The following is a 10,741-nucleotide window of genomic DNA, read 5'->3' on the forward strand; positions in this document are numbered from 1 at the left end:
CCTGCACTAGTGATGTTCTGTTCAGAAAGTTGTCTCCTGTGCCAGTGCGTTCTGGCTTTTCCCCACTTTCTCTTCTATCAGGTTCAATGTATNTGGTTTGATGTTGGGTTCTTTGATCCACTTGGACTTGAGTTTTCTGCAGGGAGATAGATATGGATCTATTTGCATTCTTCTGTGTGCCCACATCCAGTTACACAGGCATCTTTTTTCCAGTATGTATTTCTGGGTTTGTTAGGTTTTTTTTTTCTAATCAAAACTCAGGTATCCATACATGTAGGCAGGGGTAGGCAGGGCACCCATACATGTAAAATAATATTTTTTAAAAGAAAAAAANCCAAAACACTATGTTAGAATGATAGCATTACTGTGCTGCTTGAACANAGTAAACTTTTAATAAACAGTACCAAAGAGTGCTATATGTAGCCTTTTATAGTTGGAGATATTGGAGCATCTANAGCCCTTATCTGTCCTCTGTCCTGCTCTATGTTGTGTAAATGTATTTTTAAGTTACTGAGATGAGAACATTGTCTAGAAACGACCGCTAGATGTCAGGATGACACCATCAGTCACAGAGGAGGCCTGCACAGTCTAAACACCCCCTCAGAGCCCCACATACAGGTAGGATCTTGACTGAAACTGACAAAGTCAGTCCATCCTGGGACACAGGCTGCCCTGTCTCACAAGGGCCTCCTGTAGCACTACCACCTCCCTCCACACTCACCTGCACAGATGCTTACAAGGACCCCACGGAGGCTTCAGCAGGAAGCCTGTGGCTTAGAACCCCTTTCTGTGTCCACCCTCTTTCTGGATGGCCTCAGTCAGGTTGCTTCCCCTTCCCCTCTCTGTAATCTTAAAATAATACCTCCATGAAAGGAAAACCGAGTCCTCTGAGCACACCTCTGGGGACATTTCCTATCCAAACCCTAATGTCAGATGGCCCAGGGTGGCCCAGCCTCCGAAGGCCTACCTGAGCCTGTATCAAAGCCTGCACCTGGGGTTAGGGTTAGCGCTCTTCCTTCCTCTGGATTCTGAAGTAATGTGGACCTTTCAGAGTGCAGTGTCCTAATTTGAGGCTCACTTATAGTTTGAAAGTCCAGTTTTATTGTTTTCAATTTTGTGGGATATTTCTGTTGCGTGTGGTATGCACGTGTATATGTGTGGGTGTCTGCGTCTGTGCACATACCTGGGCCAGAGGAACGTACTGGGTGGCCTGCTCTGTCACTCTTCATCTTACTCCTGGAGAAAGGGCCTCTCTCTGGAGCACTGAACTTGGAGGCAGGCTGGCAGCTAGCCACTGACCTCTCCGACAGCTCTGGAGCCGCCATGCACAGGGTGGCCATGCTTGGCATTCTATTTGGGTGCTAAGGGTTTGAACTCGGGTCCCAGTGCTCTTGGGCTACCTCCCAGCTTCCTGTGTAATGTTTCAACACAAGTGAGCTGAGCAAGGGTGGCCTGTGGAGTCCTTGGGAAAGCCCCCTGCTAGATTTAGAATGTTTTCTGAGCAGGGAGTAGATCATGTGTACTGGAGTGGTTGGAAGGTCTTGGTCCATAAGCTTGTAAATGAATTTTTACATACTTGCTAGGTGGTTAGTGAGAGTGAAATTTAGTGCCAGTCACTTTTGTCCAGAAGCTCAGCCTGGAGAGGGATTCTGAGAGAAGGAGTGTCTGGGAGCAGAGAAAACAATCAGCTGGAAGTCAGACTGTGCCTCCAAGCTGGCAGCCTATTCTCTGCGTGAGATAGCGTTCCAGAATTCTTCCTTTTCTGCTTTTACTGGAGATCTCCAGGCAGTTCTTCCCCTCCTCTACCCCCTACCCTGTCCCCTCCATTCTGCTCATGCCAGTTCTCCAAGCAATTGTCTCTTGCTGTTCTAAAAAACTTCTCTAGTTCTTCTTCTGCTGATCATAAGCCCAGTCTTTTATTTTACATATCAATCCAGACATTTACTCCTGGTTCCCTTTCGATTTTCCTATGAATCAGCATTCCTAGCTGATTTTTTATAGGAGACAAAACCGGCACTTTTTTTTTTTAACATTGCAAAAGAATCCAGAGATCTGCCTCAGTTAAGCACTGTAATCTAGCTGGGAGAGACCTCACCCTAAAATTACCATGTCTATCATGCCTGGGCCTGTAGTAGATATATTTTCAAAATCCTGGCTCAGGGTTTCTTCCCTGCCTTTGACCATTTATGTTCCAGGGTGAAAGACACACAGCCTTTATATTTTTAAATATGCCTTAGGCAGTACAGTAGCTGGGCAGCTGCCTACCCTCCATGCTGTTAATGTCAACCTTCCTATCAATAACCCAAGTTGTTACTTATTATGTTTCATCTGGGCTGCTCTTAACTCCAGTTGGCCAGCCCACATAGCCACGTTTTTATGGCTCAGCTAACCCACAGTGTCTCTCCTTTCTCCTCTCCTGTTAGTTCTGACATGATGGCTTCTTTCTCCTCTCCTGTGGTGGTGCGCTCTCTAAGCGCTGGAAACCTAACCCCACCTCTTTTCTGCCCAGCTGTTGACATCTTTTTTTTTTTTTTTTCCTTTTTTAAAGGTTTGTTTATTATTACACTGTGTGTCTTCAGATGCACCAGAAGAGGGTGTCAGATCTCATTATGGGTGGTTGTGAGCCACCATGTGGTTGCTGGGATTTGAACTCAGGACCTTCGGAAGAGCAGTCAGTGCTCTTACCTGCTAAGACAGACAGACAGACCAGCTGTTGGCATCTTCATTTACCAATCACAATTAAGTAGGGGCAGGATCACTTGGGGTAAACAGTTTTGGGGACCCCAAATTAGCATTAGAATACAAGTAGCAACCAGCCAGCCCACCACAGGGCCTAACCTTGCTGGTCCTGGGTCAACTCTGCCTTCATAGCCATAAACAAAAAATTTAGCTGGGTGGTATCTCCTGTAGTCACCAGTCCCTAAGTCTCTTTATCTCCTTTGTTGAGGTTTTATCTTTTACTGTTTACTGTATGCTAAGTGCTGGCCTGCAAGATTTGAAGTCTGCACATAGGGTGAGGAACTCTGCCCCCAGTTAATTCTGATTGGTAACTGAAGATGCCAGCAGCTAATAGCAAGAAAAAAAGAGACAACGTCCAAGTTTAGGTTTTCTGTGCTGGAGACTTGAGGAAGGAGCTGAGAGAGAATCAAGAACAAGAGACACTACCGTGGGCTAAACCAAGGGACCGTGGGCTAAGCCAAGGGACCATGGCCCAGAGGACTGCCCATTTGGGCTAAGAGTCAGGGTGGAATGGGATTATCGATGAGAAAGTGGATTCTAACAGCATGGAGGGTAGGCAGCTGCTCAGCTACTGTGCTGCTTAAGGCATCTTAAATATAAAGGCTGCGTGTTTCATCTGGGAACATAAATGGTTAAAGGTGGGAAGGAACCCCGTGTCTGGGTTTTGTAAATTTTTTACAACACTCCTCCCTTAGTATCTTTCTGGCAAGCTGACTCATAGGGCAGCTGCTTTTGTTCCATTAGATTCACGAAGCCCCTCTTGATTCATACTGCATTCTTATATTTTGCATAGTTGAGAAATTATTTATTTTTGAGCTCTGTTTTTAGAGTTCTGAAGAGCTGTTCTAGAGGTCCCAGCATTTACCATTTTGCTAGAGACATGAGCTGTGACTTTGCCTTCTGGACTGCTGTCTCTGATTATCATGGAGTCATTAACAGTAACAGAGAAAACACTCCTTGATGGAAGAGCATAAAATATATTCATTATTATACAAACAAGCCTTAGCCCCCAACTGCCATAGGCACTCACACACACTTGCTGGCCTTGTCCCAGGGGCAGGAATCATGTCATTCTGTCCTCACCAAGGCCAGGCAAAGTAATACACTGTACAGTGAGTTATTGAATGACAGAAAGGGCCCTGTGTCAACATGTCATTTTCAGTACCCTATGAGTGAGGCAGGAAGGCCCAAAAAACAGTACATGTGTGTGCATGGACATGCCAGTGTAAAGACTCAGAATCCTTACAGAAGAAAGAGTGACAGAAATGAAATCTGTCCCCGTTATATCTCATGCTTCTCTCTCGAGTGTCACTAAACACACTGTGTTAAAATGTGCCAAAAACACGGCTCAGTAGGTAAAGGTGCTTTGCCCAACCTGGGTTCCATCGCCAGAATCCACATGGTGGAAGGAGAGAACCGACTCCCAGAAGTTGTCCTGTAACTGCCACCGTGTATGCTGTGCCTCCCTCACATGTGCACACACAATAAAGAAATGAATGGACTTAGAATGGTAGTGTGTTAAAGCTCTCCTGTTTAGCATCTGATATTTAAAATTAGGAAACATTTATAATTATCTTTCTTGTATGTGCATGTATTTGTGTGTGCTCTCACGCGGGTCGATGTGCACGAGTGTGCGTGCATGTGTGCGTGCGTGTGGAGACCCAAACCTTGACATCAGATGTCCTCCTCAGTCTGTATCTGCTTTATTTACTGAGGCAGGGTCAGTAGCTCCCGGGTACAGTGGACCCTCTGCCACCTGACTGTTGTAGGAGTACAGGCTTCAGTCCTCACACCCACATGGCTACTGCGTTAACCACTGAGCCACCTCTTCAGCCGTTGTTCTTGTTTTTAAGATTCAGGGCATTGTACCATACAGACCACAAAAGCCACATTGCCAGGTATGGTAGTGCATGCTAGTAAGCCCAGTACTCAGGAGGCTGAGGCAGGAGGATCACGAGTTTAAGGCTAAGCTAGGTTAAAGATCATGTGCCTGCCTCTACAAACAAAACAAAACAAAACAAAATGTTGTATTAAGTTTGTTCTTTAAAGGTTTTTGTTTAAAATAGTGTAATTTATAATTTAGCCATTTGTTGACTGTATCCTCAAAGCTGACTTTATCTAATGGGATGCAGGTGCTAACCAGACTTGTTAAAATGAAACTATTTTATGTAGTTCATCTGTTCACATAGTGGGCCATTCAAGACCCATGCCTCATCACTCCCTCAGCCTGTCCCCCTTGTGGTCCAGACACTCATGTTCCCAGTGGTTCAGGAGACTCACTCCCTCATTTCACCTCCCATGTGCACACTCATCCCTGAAGCTAAAACACAGACCACCACCTCTATAGGTAGGTTTGTGTACTCTTGTCACAAGCTAGAGTCATCGAAAGGAGTGGCCTACATAAGATCAGGTTATAAGGAGACATATAGGGCATTGTATTAATTAGTGATTGATAGGGGAGGGCCCAGCCCATTGTGGGTGGAGCCATCCCTGCCCTGGTGGTCCTGGGCTCTATAAAGAAGCAGCCGAGCAAGCCATGGGGTGCAAGCCAGTGAGCAACACCCTCCATGGCCAGCTTCTGCCTCCAGGTTCCTGCCCTCCCTGATTGAGTTCCTGTCCTGACTCCCTTCAATGATGAACAGTGATGTAAAAGTATAAGCAGAGTAAACCCTTTCCTCCCCAAGTTGCTTTTGGTAATGGTGTTTCATTACAGCAATAGTGACCTTGCCTTGGTTAAGAAATCACAAGGGTTACTTTTGCACTCTAATAAGTCCCCTTTCCCCTTTCTGTCTAGAGAGAGAGAGATTCATCTTATACATTGTTACTCTAAAGAGCCCTCACTAATACAATCCCCAACAGGCATCCTCGTGTACAGAGCACACAGAATCATTGAGTCCTGCCAGGAAGCCTTCATCCTGCGTCTCTTCCGCCAGAAAAACAAGCGTGGGTTCATCAAAGCTTTCACCGACAACGCTGTTGCCTTTGACACTGGCTTTTGTCATGTGGAAAGAGTGATGCGGAACCTTTTTGTGAGGAAACTCTATTTATGGCCAAGGTAATGACTGATGTGTTAGAATGGTGGGCCAGAGGGTCGTGTCTCAACACTCAACAGCACACTAGGCCAAGGCAGTTCCACATGGAAGAGGCTTTAGTGAGAGAGAGAGAAGAGAGGAGAAGGTGGTGGCAGAAAGAGAAGAGGGGAAGAGAGAGGGAGAGGCATTCCCCTGATTTACATGGAAAATGATGTAAAGGTGGGAGGTGAGTGCAATGGATTCTGGGAATATGGTGGCTGTTGTCTTGACAACAATGTCATAGGTTTGGGAGGTCCTGATGCCAACAATGACATTATGGAGCATGTTCTGTGAGTAGAAGTGCCTTAACTGAGCTGCATTTTATTTTTGCTTTTTTATTTTTATTTTTATTTTATTTTATTTTTTATTTTTTGGTGTTTTTCAAGACAGGGTTTCTCTGTGTAGCCCTGACTATCCTGGAATTCACTTCATAGACCAGGCTGGCCTCGAACTCAGAAATTCGCCTGCCTCTGCCTCCCAAGTGCTGGGATTAAAGGCGTGTGCCACCACTCCCTGCTCTCTGAGCTGCATTTTAATGCAGTGTGTAATTTGCTATCCTGTCTATAAGGACCTCTTCCTCCTCCTCCTCCTCCTCCTCCTCCTCTTCTTTATAAACACATTTGTGTGTGCGTGTGTGTTTCAATTTTATGAAGACTACTAGTTGTACAATTATTCTTTTAACTGTTTCTTATTTCAGAATTAAAAACCACCTGTAAATAGTAAATATTTTGGTAGTGGCGGCCCAGACAACTCAGCTCTTCTGTTAGAGGCAAAAAAGCAGCGCCAGCAGGATTGCTCAGGGGTCCAGGTGCTTGCCTGAGTTTAATCTCAGGATCCACACAGAAGGAAAGAACTGACCATGGGTTGTCCTCTAAGCTCTGAGTGCACAGACACATACCACAAGTAGATAAATAAACATATCTTTCAAAAAGAGCAAGGGCGAGGATAGTAAGATGGCTCACTAGGTAAAAGGGCTAGCTCCCAACCTTGATGATCCAGGTTCGATCCCCAGGACCCACACATGCGCTATGGCACATGCACACCAAATAAGTGTCACGGGGTTTTTTTTTTGCTCTTTCATTTTGTTCTCTAGGCCATCACACACAGTAAGGGTCCGGGGCCTGGAGCCTGGAGCCTGGAGCCATGGTCACTCACACTCTGAAAGCAGGCCTTGGGTTGGGCACTCAGTGAGGCCTGGTGTGTTTGTCTGCACAGCTGTTGTGCTTCTGTTCTGTTTGTAGCTGTTGAAGCTGATTTGGAAACTGTCTCCATAGGTTCCATGTAGCAGTCAACTCATTCTTGGAGCAACACAAGCCTGAAGTCGTAGAGATTCACGTGTCCATGACGCCTGCCATGCTTGCCATTCAGACGGCCATACTAGACATCTTAAACGCGTGTCTGAAGGAACTGAAGTGCCACAACCCGTCACTAGAAGTAGAAGATTTGTCACTAGAAAACGCTCTTGGGAAGCCATTCGACAAGGTCCACTTCTTTTCTTCCTCTTACCCCATAGCTGGTTAGGTTGTTGTTTTAAAGAATGGAAGGCTTTTCAGTATTCACCATATTCTTTGTAGGAATTAAACTGTAGGTGACTTAAAGTGGGGCTGCTTTGCCTACTGGGAAATAGTAAGTCGTAGTAACATACATGTTTGCCATGTAAGCATTAGACTGACTTTTTCAGTTATGTAGTGAGTGAATGTCTTATTGTAAGTATGATCAATGTCTGTTCCAGACTGGCAGTATCTGAGTATCTGTAGACAGCAAGTCTGTAAAGGAATGCGTCATAGTTAAGCATCCCTGAATCTACTGTCTTTTTTTAAATAGAAAGTTGGGTACAATTTTTTTTGTTTTAGTTTGGGGTTTAGTTTGGTTTTATGGGGGGCTGTTTTTGTTTTGAGACAGGCTCTCACTATGTGGCCCTATAGTCTGTTATAGTGAATTATGAGCTCCAAAATGCTATCTTTGAGAAATTCCAGGTCACATTGATTTTAACACATGCTATTGTCTTTTAAATTCTGGGTCAGTCTCTGTGTTACTGGGAGCAATGTGTGGGTCTGTACAGAAGAGGCCAGTCTACTGTGAAATGCTTGTGTGCAGGGTGGATCCCGTACGTTCTGTGTTCTCTTTCATCCTCACGTGCGAATAGCTTAGTACATGCTGATAATAAACCTGTCCTAGAAAAGCAGAGGGTTTATTGAACACTTATTTCTGTCCAATGTCACTGATGGTGAGAAGCAAAGGTTATTTTAGACATTCTTGCACTAATCACATCTGAATGTAGACAGAGCTTGCATCAGGTCAAACAAAATCTGGAGGATGCATACATCTTCTGACAAAGTAGTGTGCTGTTGTGGAGTGGCTCTAGCCTCCTTTCCCCCAGTGCGTCTGGTTTCTCGTGCGTACACATCCCAGTCTGGAGCATGAACCATAGGTCACACAGATACCACCTGTGCTCAGTGTGTCTGATGAGACGCCCCATATGTTGCCATTTCTGTTCATACGAATGAGTCACTGGTTTTCTGATACATACCAGGCCGTTTCTGCTTATGATGTGTATGACCATGCATGTTTATGTATGTCTGCATACATGTGCATGTGCCGCTGTGTGTTGTGTCTGTGCATGCTGGGTGCACATGTATGTGTGTGTTGCACATGCTCCTGAATGTACAGAGGCCAGAGGAGATATGGAGCAACCTCTATCACTTCTTTGCCTCATTTCATTGAGAAAAGGGTCTTTCACTGAATTGAGAGCTAAGCTGACAGCCAGAATGTCTCAGAGGTCCTCCTGTCTTTGCCCCATAGCTCCAGGGTTAGAGGCACATCCCATTTTTTTATGTGGGTGTTGGGATTTGAACTCGGGTCCTTCTTCTGCACAATGGACACTCTTAACCTCAGAGCCATCTCCCCAGCCCCCTGACAGTAATGTTAATAGTAATCAAGGGAGCCGAACTCCATTTGATCTTAAAAATTGTAGCAATATGACATTATGCTTGAAAAATTAAAACATTATTAGGAATTAGTGACCTGAAACTTTCTAGCTACTTCCTTGGAAAGAAATATTTAGGGACTCTAATTGTAGTAAAATGTGAATAACAAAACATTTAGCATCTTAAATATGTTTTTACATTTCCAGTGAATAACCCTTATAGAAAGTATGTCTGTGTTAAGAAAAGCCATATTGAACATATCTTAACAACAGTAAATTGTATTCTTTTTCAGACAATCCGCCATTACTTGGACCCTTTGTGGCATCAGCTTGGAGCCAAAACTAAATCCTTGGTGCAGGATTTGAAGATACTAAGGACTTTACTGCAGTATCTCTCTCAGTATGATTGTGTTACATTTCTTAATCTTCTGGAATCTCTGAGAGCAACAGAGAAGGTGTTTGGTCAGAATTCAGGTGTGACATTAGAAATACCAGTATTATTTTAGGAGCTGGTTTGAATAATGTGTTAATGGAAGGCGTGCTGTATTCAACTCATGTGATAATTTGCGTTCCATGCTCACTGCACAAGGATGTAGAGCTTTATTGATTGCTAATGTCCCCACCTACTTAACTTCTGTTCTGTATAATAAATATATCCATTCCCGACAGTTTTATTTCCAGAGAAGCTCTTTGTAGTACAGCCTAATTTAGAAATGGGTTGTGTTCTGGGAGTTTGGTTGGTAGAAACTTTAATGTTACTCAAAGACCCCAAGGGAGGGTTTGCTCCACGAGAATGTCAAAGGCTTATGAGACTCATTTAGAAGTACACACATGTACAGTGACTGTCATGCTAACTACCCAAGACCCTTGAGCCAGGGTCAAACAAAATATGTGCAATTGATAATTTTCACTGCTTCTTCAGAACTTTCTCAAATAACAAAGTACAGACCTAGGGATATAAAACCTTGGTAGAGCGCATTCGTAGCACATGTAAGGCCCTGGATACAGTTCCCAGTGTTATGGGCATGCAACAGTGATGAAGTACAGAGGTATGTGAGAAAGCACTCTGCCTTGGCTTATGCAAAGTTACATGTGGAGTTCTCCAGTACCACCTTGGAAATGTCAACATGTTTATCTTAGAATTACTGTAAGCAAGAGTTTTGTGATATCATACCCATGAAAACCTTGAGGAGTCCTCAAGGAGGCCCTGGGCCACACTTTGAAAGCCACTGGTCTAGCCAAGCAGAGGCTACAACAGTAAGATGTAGAAGCAAGATGGCAGCCAGTGGTCTATGTGGGTCATGTGCCCATTAAGAGTATTTAAAACTGCCACTAATTGAAGCCCTTTTTAAAAAACCATTCTATTAGGTTGGCTTTTCCTGGATGCTAGCACCTCCATGTTCGTGAACGCTCGTGCCCGAGTTTACCGTGTTCCAGATGTCAAACTGAGCAAAAAGGCCAAAACATCGGAAAAGATGGCGAGTCCAGAAGTTCAAGGTCAGGCCTTACACCCCTCTCTGTTCACAGTGGCCACAGTGGTGTGGAAGGAGGTGTCAGTTTAAAGCAAGTGTAGCATCTTCTGCTACGCATAGAGATGTGTGTAACGTGAGGGAAGAGTGCACAGTGAAACCAGGGTGATATCCATGGCCAGAGACCACCAGTGTCAAGGCCGGACAGTAACCAAGTGTGTCCTTACTGCTGTACAAGAAACATTTCAACTGTTACTGTCTTGGGCACTAAAGTCTTAGTGAAACATCTTAGCCTTTTTTGTAACTTTTAAAGAATATAAATACAATAGACAAAGGTAACTGTAGGCTCGATTCCAATTTCTATCTAGTAAGCATCAAGGCACTTCTTCTAAGGCCTGCCTGGGATGGGATATTTAATACTTATTTTTGCCTATTTTAAAGATTTATTCAAAATAGTGTATTCATGTGTTCGAATACTTATAGAATAAAATATAGTTGATACCTGCTTTTGTCCATGGTCAGGATTGTAAAAAGCA

The 10,741-nt window shown here is 44.2% G+C and overlaps 1 protein-coding gene across 1 annotated transcript in view; it reads left to right on the plus strand.

Moving 5' to 3' along the window:
- Positions 1-5,435: 5,435 nt before the first annotated feature.
- Positions 5,436-10,741, plus strand: part of Ercc4 (ERCC excision repair 4, endonuclease catalytic subunit) — a 19,655-nt gene continuing 14,349 nt past the window's right edge. The window contains exons 1-4 of the mRNA XM_029544745.1: positions 5,436-5,794; positions 7,085-7,292; positions 9,030-9,210; positions 10,105-10,233. Coding sequence (XP_029400605.1) covers positions 5,436-5,794; positions 7,085-7,292; positions 9,030-9,210; positions 10,105-10,233 — 877 coding nt within the window. The remainder of the gene's footprint in view (positions 5,795-7,084; positions 7,293-9,029; positions 9,211-10,104; positions 10,234-10,741) is intronic.

The sequence above is a fragment of the Mus pahari genome, chromosome 12 (genome assembly GCF_900095145.1).
Source record: "Mus pahari chromosome 12, PAHARI_EIJ_v1.1, whole genome shotgun sequence".
NCBI classification, from domain to species: domain Eukaryota; kingdom Metazoa; phylum Chordata; class Mammalia; order Rodentia; family Muridae; genus Mus; species Mus pahari.